Source organism: Delphinus delphis, chromosome 2 (assembly GCF_949987515.2).
Source record: "Delphinus delphis chromosome 2, mDelDel1.2, whole genome shotgun sequence".
Taxonomy (NCBI): domain Eukaryota; kingdom Metazoa; phylum Chordata; class Mammalia; order Artiodactyla; family Delphinidae; genus Delphinus; species Delphinus delphis.
Window position 1 is genome coordinate 159,008,023 of NC_082684.1, and position 19,636 is coordinate 159,027,658.

The 19,636-nt window shown below is 45.4% G+C and overlaps 1 protein-coding gene and 1 pseudogene across 3 annotated transcripts in view; both read left to right on the forward strand.

Moving 5' to 3' along the window:
• The window catches only part of CAMK1D (calcium/calmodulin dependent protein kinase ID), a 417,212-nt gene that overhangs the window by 376,680 nt on the left and 20,896 nt on the right, over nucleotides 1-19,636 (forward strand). For all 3 annotated transcript variants that reach the window (XM_060006055.2, XM_060006054.2, XM_060006056.1), the window contains exon 6: nucleotides 3,734-3,809. In XM_060006055.2, coding sequence (XP_059862038.1) covers nucleotides 3,734-3,809 — 76 coding nt within the window. The remainder of the gene's footprint in view (nucleotides 1-3,733; nucleotides 3,810-19,636) is intronic.
• LOC132419880 (adenosine 5'-monophosphoramidase HINT1 pseudogene) lies at nucleotides 14,364-14,992 on the forward strand (annotated as a pseudogene).

Genomic DNA, 19,636 nt, shown 5'->3' on the forward strand with positions numbered 1-19,636 from the left:
GAAAGGGATCAAGGGAATGGAAGGAGGACCAAAAACCAGATAAGTACAACAGGTTGGCAAAACGATAGCGCCAACTGCAGGACGCAGACGGACAGTGGGAGAGAAAATATCCCACCTGACCTCAGGGGTTCATGATTTGTTCACCATATCAAATTGTCAGGAGGGTTTTGAATATTGTCTGAGAATTTATTTTTTTCAAGAATTACTATGAGATGACAAGTTAGCTATTTAAAGCTAGGTGGGCTTGTTCAAACAGTGTCCCAAAGAACATTTGTTTCCAGGAATCATATCACAAAGGAAAATAGAATTGAAGCCATTCACGTGTGTGCCATCGTACAAGTTTAAAATATTTTAAGTTGGTGAGAATTTTATTTCCAAATCAGTTTGCTTTGTCTTTTTTATCATGACGTTACACTTCTGGCTTCACTCTCTGGATTGGGTTCAAGTGCAATTAAGGACCTCACCAGAGGGCAAATGGTTCACCTGCCACCAATTGGTTAAAAATGTGTATATTTCGGGGCTTCCCTGGTGGCGCAGTAGTTGAGAGTCCGCCTGCCGATGCAGGGGACACGGGTTCGTGCCCCGGTCCGGGAAGATCCCACATGCCGCGGAGCGACTGGGCCCATGAGCCATGGCCGCTGAGCCTGCGGGTCCGGAGCCTGTGCTCTGCAACGGGAGAGGCCACGGCAGTGAGAGGCCCGTGTACTGCAAAAAAAAAAAAAAATGTGTATATTTCATTGCAGTTGCTGTGACCCAGATAAGACACAACACCAAAGAGGACAAGACATGTTTGGCACAAGCACATAGAGTTCCACCACCAATGTAGATACCCTGGTATTTGTTAATCATTTAGAACTTTTCCCTAACATCCATACTGTTGATCTAAATCAGAAGTCTTTTTATACAAAAGCATATACTTGATGTTATAAAGTTTACTAGTTAAACAAAAATCTCATATTTTAAGAAATTTGTGTCATCTGTGGTTTCAAGAATCTAAACGTCCCAAGTAACATCCAAGCTCCAACTTGCATAAAAATCAGCCGCTTGCTTTTCAAGTCTCTGCAGCGCACTGCCCGATTCTCCAGAGCCCTGGAGCATTTGCCAGACTGCAGGCAAAGGGCCTGATGTGCACGTGCCGCCAGATCTGTGGATTTCAGGAGGGGAACCGTGTTCTTTATTCCTTTGTTTGCTGAACAGTGGATGGTGGCCAGTACTTGCTGTTTTCTTTTCTTTCTTTTTTTTTTTTTTTGCAGTACGTGGGCCTCTCACTGCTGTGGCCTCTCCCGTTGCGGAGCGCAGGCTCAGCGGCCATGGCTCACGGGCCCAGCCGCTCCGCGGCATGTGGGATCCTCCCGGACCGGGGCACGAACCCGTGTCCCCTGCACCGGCAGGCAGACTCCCAACCACTGCGCCACCAGGGAAGCCCGCTTGCTGTTTTCTAACAGATGATGACGAGGAGGAGGATTTGTTCTTTTAAGAATCCTTCCTGCCCCATCCACAGAGGTGGTCAGGAGAACACAGAGGGCTAGCTCTTCCTAGGAGTCAACCCTGCTTTCTAGGGGCCGGGTCTTATCCCCTCGTCAGTTGACATCTGGTTTCGTGGAACGTTTGGGCCAGGCTGTCTCGCCAGCTCCCTGAAGAGCCCTGCAGACCCCGTGACATGGAAGCCAGGGCCTCTGCCCACCTGCTTGATGCGGCGCTCCTGATGCCTGCTGTCAGCTGTGCCGGGAGGAGGGGCCGGGTCCGATGTAGCTCTGCGAGCCTTTTCTGCCTCTCTTGAACTTTCCATCAGGCTACAAGGATGGCCCTGGAGGCTCAGAAACATGCTCCTTGCAGAACCAGTCCCCTCCCGCCACCTGTGCTCGTGTGGCTGTCAGCCCAAAGCATCAGCTCTGAGAGCACCGTCCTCCTAGATCAGCAGGACGTTGGCTGTGGGCAATGGCTCCCTTTTGTCAGTTGCCATAATAGAAGCATCTGAGAAACAGGCTCTTAGCAGTTCTGGGGAAGAGGGAGGATGGATTCGGTCACTCCCCATTAGCTAAGGGCCGCTTCTCCAGTCTGCGAGTTCCCCAGCTTTGTAGCGCTCTCTGCTTCTGCTACTGCATTGAGGGTAAACGCAGCAAAGCCGTACAAACGTATTTATTTAGCTCTTATTAAATTTAAAAAAAAGTCTGATCAGAAGTTTGGAGGAATTGAGGCTGAAACCTAAAATTAGATTTGAGGATTCTCTGTGGGTTGTATTTCTTACCATCCTAACCAGAAACATCCAGCAAGTTTGTGTCCTTCCCTCTTCTTGCTCAGGAAGGTGCTTATCTGCAACAGGGTGAGAGAGTTTCCCTGTTCATTTTTCTACAAAAGGACTTTGCTTAGAGACGGAAGAAAGACTCACCTTGACAGTCAGTAGATTCCAGTGGAAAGAGCTGGGACAAGGGTGAGATTGAATTGTGTTCAGATCCCAACTGGTCTATATCTCCTGTGTGGCGTCGGAAAAGGAACATCTCTGAGGCTCATTTTCTTTATGGATCAGGGGCAGATAATGGCTAATTGGCAGAGTTGTTGAAGGGATTACAGTAGAGAATGTCTATGAATGACGAGGACGAGACCCGGATCACACAGGCACTTAATTCGGGTTAGACTACGTTCGTGTAGAGGCCTCTTGGCAGCTGGATCCTGGGGATAAGTGGCTTCATCTCTGAGTCCCTGTGCACCCTCACCTGTAGCTTGGGAAGAAGGATAATAATAACTAAGCTCTTCCCCACCAAGAAAGGTTGTGGTGAGTTAATGCATCCCCAACGCACAGAACACACAGCTTAGCCTGACAAGTGCCTTGTAAGCTAGAGCTCTTTTTACTTTCTCTACCTTCTTAAACTTTCTGCAAAGTTTATCCTAGACACTTCAATCAGATGTATTTGCATAAAAAGGAGGTTTTCCTTGTGAAGAAGGTTTACTTCCTTTCCTGTGTTTATTTACTCTTTGCACAAATATGTATGGCAGACCCTGCTGAGTGCCAGACACTGGGTGGGTATCCAACACTGGGCAGTAGCCACGGCCCGGAACAGGAAGTATGGGAATAGTACAAAATAAGCCAAGGCCCTGGACTGGTGATGCGTGATGAAGAGTGGGTTAGAACCAAGGAAGTGAGATTCAATAGCATTTTTCCTGTTTCACAGATGAGAAAACAGACTGGCAGTACAGTGACAGATAACACGCCCAAAACCTTAGAGAAGGAATCAGGAGCAGGCCTGAGGCAGGACATGGAGAGAAGGTTTTAGGTCTGAACTTGACTTAAGCCCCATGAAGGCAGGGGGAAGGGGCTTCACCTGCCTGTGCCCACAGCACCTAGAAAGGCCCTACACAGGGGCCAGAAATGCTTCCTTGAGCTGATTTGAGGTGAATCACACCCCAGGCCCCAGACTGAGTATTCTCTCCTCTCTGTCAGTCTGGTCTGAGCTATAGAGCTTAGCCCAGCACCGACATAAAATACCTCCTATCAAGTACGTATTGATTGATTGATAACCTCCAGTTGTACACACACACAAATGCTCCCCTTTTGTCTAGTTACAAAAGCCAACAAATATATCAGATTGTGTCTGCCTACTCAGTTTCTAGAATCACAGAAAGTTCAGCCCAAGTAGCAGACAAAAAGAGCAAAAAGCAAATAACACCTAAAACCCGCCTTATGTCTTAATCATTTAAATTGTCAGGCTTGTGTCTCTGCTTTGTTGTTTCACAGCTCCCGAGGTCCTCGCACAGAAACCCTACAGCAAAGCTGTCGACTGCTGGTCCATTGGGGTGATTGCCTATATCTTGTAAGTATGGCTTGCCACCTCGGCTTCTTTTTTCTAAAAAAAATTGTGACAAAATATACATTTAATTTTGTACACCATTTTAACCTTTTTTTTTTTTTTTTTTTTGGCCGCGTTGGGTCTTCATTGCTGCGTGCAGGCTTTCTCTAGTTGCAGCGAGCAGGGGCTACTCTTCGTTGCAATGCGCGGGCTTCTCGTTGTGGTGGCTTCTCTTGTTGCAGAGCACGGGCTCTAGAGCACAGGCCCGGTAGTTGTGGTGCACGAGCTTAGTTGCTCCGTGGCATGTGGGATCTTCCTGGACCAGGGATTGAACCCGAGTCCCCTGCCTTGGCAGGCGGATTCTTAACCACTGCACCACCAGGGAAGTTCCTTAACCATTTTTAAGAGTACAATTCAGTGGCATCAAGCACATTCATAGTGTGGCACAACCATCACCACCACCATCTCCAGAACTTTTTCATCTTCCCAAACTGAAACCCACTAAATACTAACTCCCATTCGTTTCCCCCGAGCCCCTGGCAACCACCATTCTGCTTTCTGTCTCTATGAATTTGCCTTCTCTAGGTATCTCATGGAAGTGGAATCATAAGCTATTTGTTCTTTTTTGTCTGTTTTCTTTTTCCGCTTAGCATAGTGTCCTCAGGGTTCATCTACGCTGTAGTTAGTATGTGTCAGAATTTCATTCTTTCTTGAGGCTGAATTATTCCCTTGTGTGTATATACTACATTTTGTTTATCCATTCATCCATCAATGGACACTTGGGTTGTTTCCACCTTTTGGCTGTTGTGAATAAGGCTGTTACGAACACAGGTGTGCAAATATCTGTTCGAGTCCTGCTTTCAATGCTTTGGGGTGTATACTCAGAAGTGGAATTGCTGGATCATATGGTCATTCTATGTTTAACTACTTGAGGAGCTGCCATAATGTTTTCCAAAGCAACACCACCATTTTACATTCCCAACAGTGATGCACAAGGGTCTAGTTTCTCTACATCTTTGCGAACACTTATTTTCCATTTTTTCATAATGGCCGTCCTAAGAGGTGTGAAGTGGTAACTTGTTGTGGGTTCGATTTGCATGTCTCTTACGGCTGGTAATGTATTGAGCATCTTTTTGTGCACCACCTTGGCTTTGTTGGGAATACAAACCACTATGAAAGTATTAGGGCATGTCCAACAGAAGTCACAATAAGAAAAATGTGATAAAAACCCAAAATTTAGCCTTTGAATTCCTCATTTCTTCTCAGGTGCCTTATCTCCATGACCCAGGAAATGCCATGGTCATAGGCTTGTTGCAGTTATTTTAAGATGATCAATTTTGGTTTTTATGTTTTGATTTGCTTAAGTCCCCTGTAAAGTTACTGTTTAAGCTACAATTTCTTTTTGTAGTCATATTTTCAAACACTTACTATGGAGCATACTTTCAGGATAGGTTTAAGGCCAATGCGTTTCTGAAATTGATCGGAAATGAATTTCTCCTCGTTAGCATCCCCAAGGAGGGGAATGTTTTCTTGCCGACAGAGCCCACTGCACAGAACAAAAGGCTATGAGGGAACTTTCCTCAACATAATAAAGGCCATATATGACTAACCCACTGCCAACATCATCCTCAATGGTGAAAAACTGAAAGCATTTCCACTAAGATCAGGAAAAAGACAAGGTTGCCCACTCTCACCTCTCTTATTCAACATAGTTTTGGAAGTTTTAGCCACAGCAATCAGAGAAGAAAAGGAAATAAAAGGAATCCATATCGGAAAAGAAGAAGTAAAGCTGTCACTGTTTGCAGATGACATGATACTATACATAGAGAATCCTAAAGATGCTACCAGAAAACTACTAGAGCTAATCAATGAATTTGGTAAAGTAGCAGGATACAAAATTAATGCACAGAAATCTCTGGCATTCCTATACACTAATGATGAAAAATCTGAAATCAAGAAAACACTCCCATTTACCATTGCAACAAAAAGAATAAAATATCTAGGAATAAACCTACCTAAGGAGACAAAAGATCTGTATGCAGAAAATTATAAGACACTGATGAAAGAAATTAAAGATAATACAAATAGATGGAGAGATATACCATGTTCTTGGATTGGAAGAATCAACATTGTGAAAATGACTCTACTACCCAAAGCAATCTACAGATTCAATGCAATCCCTATCAAACTACCACTGGCATTTTTCACAGAACTAGAACAAAAAATTTCACAATGTGTATGGAAACACAAAAGACCCCGAATAGCCAAAGCAATCTTGAGAACGAAAACCGGACCTGGAGGAATCAGGCTCCCTGACTTCAGACTATACTACAAAGCTACAGTAATCAAGACAATATGGTACTGGCACAGAAACAGAAAGATAGATCAATGGAACAGGATAGAAAGCCCAGAGATAAACCCACGCACATATGGTCACCTTATCTTTGATAAAGGAGGCAGGAATGTACAGTGGAGAAAGGACAGCCTCTTCAATAAGTGGTGCTGGGAAAACTCGACAGGTACATGTAAAAGTATGAGATTAGATCACTCCCTAACACCATACACAAAAATAAGCTCAAAATGGATTAAAGACCTAAATGTAAGGCCAGAAACTATCAAACTTTTAGAGGAAAACATAGGCAGAACACTCTATGGCATAAATCACAGCAATATCCTTTTTGACCCACCTCCTAGAGAAATGGAAATAAAAACAAAAATAAACAAATGGGACCTAATGAAACTTAAAAGCTTTTGCACAGCAAAGGAAACCATAAATAAGACCAAAAGACAACCCTCAGAATGGGAGAAGATATTTGCAAATGAAGCAACTGACAAAGGATTAATCTCCAAAATTTATAAGCAGCTCATGCAGCTCAATAACAAAAAAACAAACAACCCAATCCAAAAATGGGCAGAAGACCTAAATAGACATTTCTCCAAAGAAGATGTACAGACTGCCAACAAACACATGAAAGAATGCTCAACATCATTAATCATTAGAGAAATGCAAATCAAAACTACAATGAGATACCATTTCACACCAGTCAGAATGGCCATCATCAAAAAATCTAGAAACAATAAATGCTGGAGAGGGTGTGGAGAAAAGGGAACACTCTTGCACTGCTGGGGGAATGTGAATTGGTACAGCCACTATGGAGAACAGTATGGAGGTTCCTTAAGAAACTACAAATAGAACTACCATATGACCCAGCAATCCCGCTATTGGGCATATACCCTGAGAAAACCATAATTCAAAAAGAATCATGTACCAAAATGTTCATTGCAGCTCTATTTACAATAGCCCGGAGATGGAAACAACCTAAGTGTCCATCATCGGATGAATGGATAAAGAAGATGTGGCACATATATACAATGGAATATTTCTCAGCCATAAAAAGAAACGAAATTGAGCTGTTTGTAATGAGGTGGATAGACCTAGAGTCTGTCATACAAAGTGAAGTAAGTCAGAAAGAGAAAGACAAATACCGTATGCTAACACATATATATGGAATTTAAGAAAAAAAAATGTCATGAAGAACCTAGGGGTAAGACAGGAATAAAGACACAGACCTACTAGAGAATGGACTTGAGGATATGGGGAGGGGGAAGGGTAAGCTGTGACAAAGCGAGAGAGAGGCATGGACATATGTACACTACCAAGCGTAAGGTAGATAGCTAGTGGGAAGCAGCCGCATAGCACAGGGAGATCAGCTCGGTGCTTTGTGACCGCCTGGAGGGGTGGGATAGGGAGGGTGGGAGGGAGGGAGACGCAAGAGGGAAGAGATATGGGAACATATGTATATGTATAACTGATTCACTTTGTTATAAAGCAGAAACTAACACACCATTGTAAAGCAATTATACTCCAATAAAGATGTTAAAAAAAAAAAAGGCTATGAGGGATTGTGATGGGAGAAAGGTCTGACAGTGGCATCCTCAGGGAATGCTGGAAATGTCCCCCCTGTATTGGCTTTGTCTCATTATTTGAGAGGCAAATGGTCTTTCTACAGCATACATTCAACTGGGCAGCATTTACAGTTGAGTGAGGATTTAGCTGACAGCTTCTGTAGATTCTTGTCATTATCACAGGAGAATTTATCCATTATAATATATTTGGCCTGTAGGGCCCCCATTTATGGAATTAGGTAAAAACCAGGTTCATCTGAGCTGCAAAACTAACACACTGCACCTAGAGAATGCTTTCAGTTCCAAGTCACGTTGACCATCTTCTGCAGTGGTTTCATCCTTTTCGTGGGGGGAGGTGGGTTACAGACCCTTTTGAGAATCTAATGAAAGCTGTGGACCCTCTTCCCTAATAAATTCACACTCACACAATTTTGCATACCATATTGGAGGGTCCTGGGTGAGCAGATACTGGCCATGGGCCCTGTGTTATTTACCTGGCTCCCTAAACCCTCGACTAAAATTCTTATCCTCACCCAACTTGACTGTGAAAGACTTAGAGAAATGAATGATAAGCCAGTCCCCTTCTAGCAAAGCACCAAAGCGGGTGTTATCTACAGAAATCTTCCATGGGGCTAAGCAAAACAAAATAGCCCTTATCTGGCCTTCTGCTTATTTGTTCCATTACGGCTGTCCTGAATCTTGAACCACTGCTCTGATCTGCACTAATGTCTATAGATTCCCTTTGTATTCTATAATTGTGTATATAATTAGCTCCCTGAAGTCTTGGCATCGGGGTATGATATATCAGTACACCTATGAGGAGGTGTGTACTGCATTATTGGGATAAGCAGTTTAAAACCAAGCAGTGGTGCCTTAGTCAGCTCCTGCTGCTCTAACAAAATACCACAGACTGGGTGGCTTAACTAACTGACATTTATTTCTCACAGTTCTGGAGGCTGGAAGTCCAAGGTCAGGGTGCCAGCTGGTTTGGTTCTTGGTGAGAACCCTCTTCCTGGCTTGCAGATGGCCACCTTCTTGCTGAGTCCTCACATGGTAGAGAGAGAGACAGAGAGAGAGAGAAAGCTCTCTGGTATCTCTTCTTATAAGGGCACTAATTCCATCATGAGGGCCCCACCCCCATGACCTCATCTAACCCTAATTACCTCTCAAAGGAGCATCTCCAAACACCATCATGTTGGGGGGGTAGGGTTTCAGCATATGAATTTGGATTACAGAAGTCAGTCCATAGTAAATGGTTTGGTTGACCGAAGCTTAGTGAAAGTATTACAGCAAATTCCCCTTAAAACATGGATGCTTCAGGTTGGGCATGGCACCCACTTTATAATAACAATGATATCAAACGTTCGTATGACAGTGCAGTGCACCCTTGAATGAAATCACAGTGCTGCTAGTGAGGAAGAAGGCAGGAATTGGATTTGCAGTAGGTAACGAACCATGTCCGCCATGGCCCATAGGTAGGAAAATGTCAGAAGGCCAACATGGTTAGAGTATCAAGACAGGAGGATATCAGCAAGAGCCAGAGGAAGGAGAGACCTGGAAGAAAGCTTAGGTTTTAACCCAAGTGTGGTGGGAAGCCAAAGAAGGGTTGACCAGAGGTGTGACGTGATCTGATTTTCACTCGAGTGTTATTCTGGCTACTCTGTGAACAAGGGATTGGACAGGGCAGAAGTGGAGTGTGGAGACTGGTTCAGAGGCTTAGGTCAGATGAGTGGTAATGGTTGCTTCTACCAGTGGGGCAGGGATGGAGGAGGAGTGGTAGATATACTTCGGATGTGAAGAATGAAGGAGAGGGATGTTTCAAGGATAAACCCAAGTTTGGGGCAGATGGCTAGGAGAGTGGTGTAGGAACAAATTTAGGGGGTAGGTGAGATCAAGAATTTCGTTTTGGGCATGTTGAACTTGAGACGCCTTTGGGATACCCACTGACTAGTGTAAATAAGCATGTGTGGAGATATAAATCTGGGTATGATCTGAGCAGTAGGACATCCAAATCCTTATCATTGCAGTGTACAATACAATATTTGGTTGGGGTCATGTAGAGCATCAAGCAAAGAAATACTGTATTTCTTTGTTTCTATTTTAAGTACAAACTTGATAAGCATAAACTTGACGGTTACCTGGTCACCAGTAGCTTTACCCCAGGGATGAGTCTCAGGTTGATTTCATGATTGTGTCAGATTTCAAAATGGCAGCCTGGGTTTTTGTCTTCCTTGGTGCCTTCCAGAGCTCCGAGAGTCTCAAGCAGAGAATGAATGGACTTTGGACGTCTCATTTGTACCTTCCAAGATGTTCAGATCCTTATGAGGGAAAGGCCAAATCCTAGATATAAATTGCTACATAATAGGTCTATGCCTGGAGAACCACTGGTCTCAAATTCATCATTATCATTGGACTTCCCTGGCGGTCTAGTGGTTAAGACCCCACGCTTCCACTGCAGGGGGCACAGGTTCGATCCCTGGTTGGGGAAGTTCCACATGCTGCCCGGTGCAACCAAAAAGAAAAATCATCCATTAGCAGTGTCAACAACTGGCATTTCTTGAGTACATTCTCTATTCCAGGTACTACAGTAGGTGCTAAAGATAATCAAGATGACAAAGACATGATGCCTCTCATCAGAGTACTAACGATGTATACGGCGGGACAAGTAGTTTCCGAAGTAGACTGAGTGACAACAAGGCTTGTGTACAGCTCTAGGAGCTTCTAGGATGAAGCCACCATTGAGGAGGATGGGAGTATTCAGGAAGGGGGCACCACTATTCCAGTGATGTCTAGAAGGTTGGAAAAGTCTAACATAAGCAGAGAAGCACAAGGCTGGCTCCAGGTTGAACTAGTGTCAGAAGCTAGAACTCGTGGACCTCAGCCTCAGACTCTGGCTACTTCCCACGGATTCTCTGTGCCCGGTCTTCCCATCCCATCCTGGATCTGAAGACTGGTGAGGAAGGCTGCTGAGTGGGTCGTGACCAATAGGAAGCACACAGGGGAAGCCGGCTATCCCCTGGGGATCCGTGCAGAGCCCCTCATTCTTCACATCACCTGTAATGGGAAAGAGATTAGTCTCTGCCATCTGGGGGGTGCAGCGGTATTATTTTCCTTTGGTAAGCCTGTCACACTGAGATATCAGGTTGCAGCAACGGTGGCTGTGACAGACACCGCATTTCTCCTCTCCGTGCGCTATGCAAACATTCTTCATTTTGTCAGTGCAGGTCCTTGATGAAATGGTTCTCTTTGGATCTCCACACTCATTTCTGTCATCCATCATTTGGCAGGAGAGATATCTTTTCCTAACAAGGAGACTCATGTTTTTAAAACCCTTTTGATAGGTCCTTACCCTGCCCAGGAATCTTCCTTTGGGGATCAGGGCATGCAGAACACATCTTTGCCTGAGTAGCCGAAGCTGCTGGGAAGGATTGAGGATGGAGTGGGCTGGACACCGTGATGAATGTGCTGGTGTCCAGGCTGATGAGGTTGGCTCAGCCAAGGTAGCCCAAGTTCCAAGGCAATGAAGTTCCCCACTCAAGATGAGAATCAGCATCTCGTTGTCCAAACTCGATCTTGTGATTCCGTGTAGGCTGCCTTTCTACTGACAAATTCAAGGAGATTGTTGAATGATCACTTGCCTACATTCTGCCCAGGGATACAGCATGTTGTGGAGAAACATGGTGAGTGTTTGCTGGTATAAACACTGAGCTCTTAAGGAGATTAGGGCGTTAGGGCAGACTGGACGGTTAGGGTGGACTTCCCGTGGGTGGTGAGGGTACTTACCCGTGCTGTGACCTGTGACCTCTCTGCCTAGAGGAAATCCCAGGCAAATACTTTTGGTCACAGCCTTACTTTCTGACTGGCCTCCTACATGGTTCAGTTTTCTAAACTAGGTCACAGAACTAAATTGGCCAAGGTCCAGAGCATAATTCACTTTGTAAGAATGGAACTAAGAATGCTTAACCCACATGCTACATCCATTTTCTGAGACAATAGATGCTCGTCACCAAAGTAGTCACCATTCTTTGAACCACTGACAGCTGCCTCTTTATGGATACATATGTCCCAGGGAGGCGACATGAACCCAAGCTTCAGCAGGAGAGAATGCATCATAATTACTGAACCCCAGTGAACATCCAAGCCCGGGGTATTGTGATGGTTGTTACTAGTACTCTCAGTATGAGGGTGGTTAACACTAACAGGAATAATGAACTGGCGTTGTCAGCAGGCAGCAGTCATCTTACATTCATATGCTACAGCAACGTGGGACACGTAGCCGCATTCCGGCCACCGTGGGTTCATGGTCTGAACTTTGGCTTTAGACGTTTAGAAACGAAATCAGATCTGTTGCTTCATCTTGCTCAGGTGATCCCAGTGAACTGATTCACACTAGCCAGACTCCAAAGAGATTAAAAAACAACACACACAATTAGAGTGTCCATTTATTAAATCATAATGAGAGGCATGCCCTGTGAGTTCATAGGATATGCACGTCATCAAACTAGCAAGTTCCGGGAGAAAAGCTCAGGAGAAAGCAAATGGGGAATTTCTGTAGTGAATGAGGGATCAGAGCAGTGGAGTTGGTGGAGTTGGATGGAGTTGGATGGCCTTGGGTGTTTTCATAAAGGCTGTCATGGGCTCCGGGTCACCTTTCTCTCCCAAAGGTGATTTCTGACAAGGTGCACGGGTGTGCGCATCGGCCGGTAAGAGTGGTGCACGCAGACAGTTCGTACACCGGCTGCTCCTTCCTCCTGCCTTGAAGACCAGCCACTACCCTGCACCCTTCCTTTGTCATTCCAGCCTCACCGTTTTTGTTTTAGCAGGCGTTGATGGTTGGTTATAATTCACGGGTTCACGGATTTTACTTCGCCAACTGCACTTCAGTGTGGCTGCTTTCTGAGGGTTTTCAGAAAGATACCCAGTTCTCGCCCCGTCCCCCACCATAGTCTATACTGAGTGGACCCTGTGGCTGCCTAAACGCCTTTTGTTCACAAGTCCTGCTTGACCATATTTCAGCTTTGCTGATGGGCCTGTGACCCTCTCTTCGCTGCTTTGGAAGAAAGACGGTTGGTTGTCTGTTGACAGTTGGTTCACCTCTAACCCTTAGGAAAGAGCCCAACATAAGATACTCCCTGGTTTCAAAAAGCGAGTGCGGGGACAGGCACAGGGTGATGGAGGAAATTTTACAAGCCGTGTCACTGAGGTGAAGAAGTTCTGCGTCTTCCGTGGTGGTGGGAGGAGCTTCCCATGACCTCGTGGAGGGTGGAATCCACCCGTATCTGTGCCTTTGTCTTTGCAAAGCCCCAGGTAGAGAGGGCACCCAGTGGGAGAAGCAGGAAGGGAATGGCTCCTTTTACACACTGAATGGTGCCGCCTCGGGCCAAATGGAAAAACATTTCACGTAAAGCATCATCTCCTGGAAACTGTCATTTAAGTATCTAAATGCATCGGGATATTTACTTACCTAACATTTATTGATCCTAATATGTGCCTGGCAATCTCATGGGGCTGCTGAGCTGGATTCATCGCTGCCTGGCCACAGAGTCGCTACTGTGGCGACAGACAGTAAACAGATAACTTACAATCCAGTCTTGCTGGCTGTCACGGAGATGGGAGGCAAGAGCAGGGTGAGTTCCCAGGGGAGAGATGGGAACCCTGCCCGGGACTTGAGGAAGGCTCCGTAAGAGCAGTGTATGGTGATCTGGGCTTGGAAGTACTGTCTTCAAATATCGGCAAGGCTGTCAGGCAGGGGAGGTCGATGGTTTATCCTCCAAGACCCAATTAGCTAAGGAGATGATGTGCTTACTGTGTTTGATAAAAGATGTCCCATTCAATTTGAGATATAATTTTTAAAATAGAACTTGGAAGGTTTGATCCGGCGTTGAACTTATATATTACCAACACTTGGGACTTCCCTGGTGGCGCAGTGGTTAGGAATCCTCCTGCCAGTGCAGGGGACGTGGGTTCAAGCCCTTGTCCGGCAAGATCCCACATGCCGCGGAGCAACTAAGCCCGTGCGCCTAGACCCCGTGCTCTGCAACAAGAGAAGCCACCACAGTGAGAAGCCCGCGCACCACAACGAAGAGTAGCCCCCGCTCACTGCAACTAGAGAAAGCCCGCACGCAGCAAGGAAGACCCAATGCGGCCAAAAATAAATAAATATATATATATCACCAACACTTAGTAATGGGAAAAATATAATCTCTGAATATCAGGATGTTGAATTCGTCTAGCACCACACCGAGCAAATGAAAGAATCAAAAGAGGCTTTTATTATGTTTTAAAAGATTTACCGTCTGGAATGTAGCACCGCAGCACAGAGACAGAAGGGAGGCAGTACAGAGATAGTTAAAAAACCAAAAGGGGCACAGAGAGAGAAATGGCCAGCTTGCCAGGAGCTGTAGTAACAAGAGTCATGAATTCAGACCACTTAGTCTGAGCAGGGTTTGTGCCCAGGAGGGGAAGAGATGGAGGTGGGAAGGGGAGAGGTACCAGTTCACACCAGCAAGTCTGGAAACACTCGTGGAGGTGGTTCAGATGGAGGGACCAGGAACCCATGATTCAGTGCCAAGTACAGGTGCACCGGAGTTGGGCAACACACAAGACCGCTTTCCGGCTTCCGATCACCTTGCTGTGCTCTCACAATGCACTTCCAGGGACGCCCCTCTGAGAATGAAAACAGTTTCTAATCATCCTCAGAAGTGCCTTGGGAGAGAGCCATCGGAGGCCAGGGGACAAGTGAAAAGTTCAATCAAAAGCCAGGACCAGCTTCTCCCCAGCCGGCCACGCGGGAGGGAGGCCGAGATGGCAGATGAGATCAATAAGGCTCAGGCCGCCCGGCCTGGTGGCAACACGATCTTCGGGAAGATCATTTGTAAGGAAATCCCAGCCAGAATCATTTATGAGGATGACCAGTGTCTTGCTTTCCACGACATTTCCCCTCGAGCACCAACACATTTTCTGGTGATACCCAAGAAACATATATCCCAGATTTCTTCGGCAGAAGATGACGATGAAAGTCTTCTTGGACATTTAATGATTTTTGGCAAGAAATGTGCTGCTGATCTGGGCCTGAAGAAGCGTTGTCGAGTGGTGGTGAATGAAGGTTCAGATGGGGGACAGTCTGTCTGTCATGTTCATCTCCGTGTTCTTGGAGGTTGGCAGATGAATTGGCCTCCTGGGTAAGCATGTTGTAGGGATAATTTTCCCTTCTCTATGCAGCGATCAGGTCTGCAAGTTCCAATACGCAAAATAATACTTTTTTTGCCTGTGTATGGAGAGATTGCAGAAATAATTTTAAAAACCCATACATAATAAAAGACATTGTTGCATGGTCTGAATTCTGTATTTGACTTTTTTTTTAATTAATTAATTTATTTATTTATGGCTGTGTTGGGTCTTCGCTTCTGTGTGAGGGCTTTCTCCAGCTGTGACAAGCGGGGGCCACTCTTCATCGCGGTGCGCGGGCCTCTCACTATTGCAGCCTCTCTTGTTGCGGAGCACAGGCTCCAGACGCGCAGGCTCAGCAGTTGTGGCTCACGGGCCTAGTTGCTCCGTGGCATGTGGGATCTTCCCAGAGCAGGGCTCGAACCCTTGTCCCCTGCATCGGCAGGCGGACTCTCAACCACTGCGCCACCAGGGAAGCCCTGACTTCTTTGTTTAAAATATTTGTTGGAATGTTTGAAGGTGGAGTTCATAATTTGGGAGGGTTTTGTTTTTTCTCCCCGAGGAGGACTCAGCATGTGTACATGGCAGTAATGCCGTGACTGATCTTTGAAGACAAATTTAAAATTTTCATAAATTTAGCTTTCGCTTTGAAGTATCCTTTTAGGGTCAAATATTAGTCCAGGAGAAGATTTTCTAGTCCAGTTCTCTTATTTTCTAAGAACAAAGGAGCATGTGATGTGATTGATCCAGAAAGCGACAGTTGTAGGTGTAACAAAAATGCTTTTTGTCCAGCTCACATGTTTCCCCTGGACTACTGGGTAGCGTGGAAGGGATGAAGGTAGATTTGTCACAGAGCCTTTGATGACCATGTGAAGCCATCCAATGGTGTTTCCTTGTTACCTAAAGCTATTGATTATAAAGACTTGAAAATATATTATTTAGAATTAACTCTCCAGATTGAAAACGCATCGTTGTGAATGTGTATGTGCACACTAGCAAAAGTTTTTAAGTTATGCATGACTCTGGCTGTGTGGAGTTGGGGGGAGATCTCAGGGTTTGAGTTCTTATGTAGGCTGACAGCAAACCTTTTTGTTTTTCGGTCTTGCCATGCACCCTAGCCTCTTTAAGGTTGCACAGGGCAAATAGTTTTGCTTCTTTCCTTTCCTTCACGTAGGCACTTTCCAGCTTCTAAAATTTATTTAATACTTCTTGCCTGCTTTGTCTCTTCTCTCGTTCTCTTTATGTTCATGGGTTCCTTTCGTTTTTAATCCCTAAGACCATTTTAGTAGATTTTGACACATTTTATTGTAAATTGTTTTTCTTCTAAATGTTTAATTTTATTAGTGATTTTAAAAATTCAGAGGGAGTGGATCAGGGAAATTGGCTGTATATGTCTTACAAGTGAGTTTTTTCCAACTGTCATTTTTTTACATTGTTTATGGTGTTTAAAATATTTATATAGTTAATGTATCAATTTTTAATTTAGTTCATATTTTTAAGAGCCTTTCCCACCCTAGGAGGATTTATAAAAAAAAATTTTCCCCTAATACTTTATGGCTTTACGTATTTTTATGACTTTTTTATGAGGGAAGGTCTGGGGCGGGGGAAGAGTTTTGGAGGAATTATATATTATATATAAGAAGGTTGAGTCTACTTTCCTTAGGCTTATTGACTTTCCCATTGATTTCGTCAAACTATTGCTAATAAATCAGGTAGATAACCAAAAAAAATAAAATAAAATAAAGCCAAGGCCAACAGGATGGAGGTACCAAGGCATCTCCCAAGCACGGCTGTTAGTCTGCACAGATTCATAACTGCTTCCCAAGCAGAACGTGAGAGAGAAGGACACTGGGGGGATGGAGGAGGGAGGGAGGGAGCAAGAGCCCCACAACAAAAAAAGCAAAGTCTAGATGCAAAAGTCGAGCTGGGAATCCGCCGGGGTTCAGAACCATCAGTTAGTGCGCATGTTAACCGCCTCCAGACTGGACGTCTGCACCCCTTGGTGCAGGTCCATTACTCTGCTGAAAGTCTCGCTGTGTTTCTCCTAACACAACATCCCAGCTGTTGGATGCTCCCCTCACTCACCCTCTCCTCCCCACCAAGCCCTCCGATCCACTGTCAGCAGGAGCTGAGTCGGGAGTGGGTTTGTCCGAACCTCCTTCAGTTGTACCTCACCTGCAGGAGGAGGCTTGGGGCCTCTGTGCTCATCCCCCAGACTTCCTGGAGGTGCTGTCCATTTGGCTGATGCAAGAATCAAAAAGTTATACACTTGGAAGTAGAACCCTGGATCACAACACAGCAGCTTTGCATGATGTCTTGTCCAGCCTAACCCTTTACTGTGTACAGAATTTTTTTAAACTATTTTACTCCAAGTGGAGTATGCTGCTAACTTCTCACGCTTGGGGAAGTGTTTGTTCTTCTTCCCCTCCTGCCTGGCTCCCAATCTTCAGCTCTGGTGTGTATAAACTTTCTAAGGGATGTGTTTCCCATCTACCTTCCAGTGTCCCTTTCCTTCCTCCTCTAGGTCTTTGCCTGATCTGCTTCCTCCTTCTCAGCGTTCAACGTGTGAACCAAATCTCAGGGGTGACGTGGGACATTTATCCATTGCATTTCACCAGCGATGCCTTGCTGAAGTCAGCCTGCATGTGGTTCTAATACGTGAACCTTCCCTTGTCTCTTCCAAGTTTGTAAGGAGAAAGCTGTGGCATGCACATAATCCAATCTCTAGTTGCTGAAGTAATTGCATTACAGTTTTGTAAACATTCGGGTCTCGTTGGTCATTCTGGTCTATAAATCCAAATAATACGCTGAAATCTATTTTGCTGGGCTTTGCAGCTAATTGCCAGAGATTTGTCAACTTAAAATGCTTTTTGCTTTATTTTATTATTTTTAAAAGTCTGTCCTATTAACCAGAGTAAGACAAATACAACCCAGATTCCTTAGTATGGAGTCCCAGACATTCATCCAATACACACTTGTTGAATAACTACTGACAGCCAAGACAAAGGGTGAACTGGTGGCTGTCCAGTGGTTGTTACATATCCAACAGACTAGCATCCAGAGGAGGGACGCCCAGATTTGATTGACTTTGTCTTTTTCAGAGACCCATGGGGCCTGGGTGGGCCCTATGTGGCTCCTCTGGTTTGCAGTATACGTGCAGGTCTGTTGTTTTGCTCAATTGCATAAAAATATTCTTTCTTCATAAATATACCTTTGAGTAAGTGTTCTCAGGGAGGCTTGAGCTATTCCTAGAATTGAGGGCTCCTTGGCAAAATGCTTGGAAATACCGGCCCACAAAGATTAAGGTTGAAAAGCAGGTCTCCAGGACATCCTGTCCTCATATCCATCACGCAGGGCACAGAATCATGACCAGAGGGAACACCTCTCTCCTTCCCTTCTAGAGCAGTTTAGAAGTTTAGGTCGGGATGCGTGGTCATTCGTGGGTGATTCTGAGACTAGTTACAAAATTTTAAAATATGTTGCTTTGTTTTCACATTTAGAATGTAAACTGAGTCCCTCAGGACTCGTCTGTTCTCTCCCCCTCCCATTGGCCTTCCTGATGCTGAGCGGGGTCCCAGTGCACAGTATTTCAGCTGAAGGAGCCTGAAAAGTGAGATGGAGTTGGTGGGATGGAAAAGAGAAGAAGTGGTGATAAGGGTGGACAGCTGGGATATAGTGATTGTTGTGTGACAGGCGCTTTCAAATGGTATATCTTTTATCTGTATCCACCCATCAATCCATGTGTGTTATATGTAGTATAGATTAGTATATAGTGTATGTTATATATGTTACAATATCTCTGTATAAGGTGGGCCTTGTTATCCTCCTTTCACACAGGAACCTGCGACCGGGAGACACTATATAATTTCCCCTAAGTCACTCCACCAGGACTTGCTGGAGCCAGGATTTGAATCTGTGTCTTTATTTCTCTAAATCCCAGGCTGAGGAAACCACATCACGAAACTCGTCCGAAAGCAAAGTCAGTGCTCAGAGAACAGCAACACACCTTCCCTTGAAAAATCACTTCTCTCTTCACCTTCAGAGCCCTTCTTCCCATTAGACTAAAGGGCAAGGTCTGGGCTGCTGTTTCCTAACGACGATTCAGTCATCAGCGTGGACTGTTGCGCTCAGATGCTTTTTATGTATAATACTTGCATATGTTTGGGCACTTCAGATGTATATTTCAGGTGGTCAGAAAACTTGCTTACACGTGTCACTTGATTTTGCAGTTACTCTGGGTCAGTGAGGCAGGCCTGGACTTCTGCCCAGCCCTACCGAGTTCCACAGGGTCTGGACAGCAGATTTTCTATCCTCTGCATCCCCTTGCAGCTCTGTGGTGGAGCAAAGGGCTGAACAAAGGCTACTGGATGTGACCATAGTCGGACGTGGTTGAGTAGAGACCCAGGTTCACTCTTCTCCATCCCTCTCTCCCACCAACAGGCCACAGTGGTCCCAAGCATGGTCCTGCCATCTGTCTTTCCAGAAGCCAGGCTGGGGTGGAACATTAGGTGTTGATTTTCTAACTGTAAGGACACGACCTCCCAGAGCTGCTTCCCCAAGGGGGGGACCATGTCCACCGAAAAGAGAAGTTTTAATTGCCAGGTGCCACAGTGACGTGTCGGGGCCACCCTCAGACCCACCCTTACCCCTGTGTTCTCCACCACGGTTGACGGCAGCCCCCGTGTCCATGCTGGGGACCTGGGAGGCATCCTGGCCTTCCCTCTCCACGCCGCTGATCACCTAATCTTCCCGGCTTTCCCTCTAAACTCTTTTAGAAT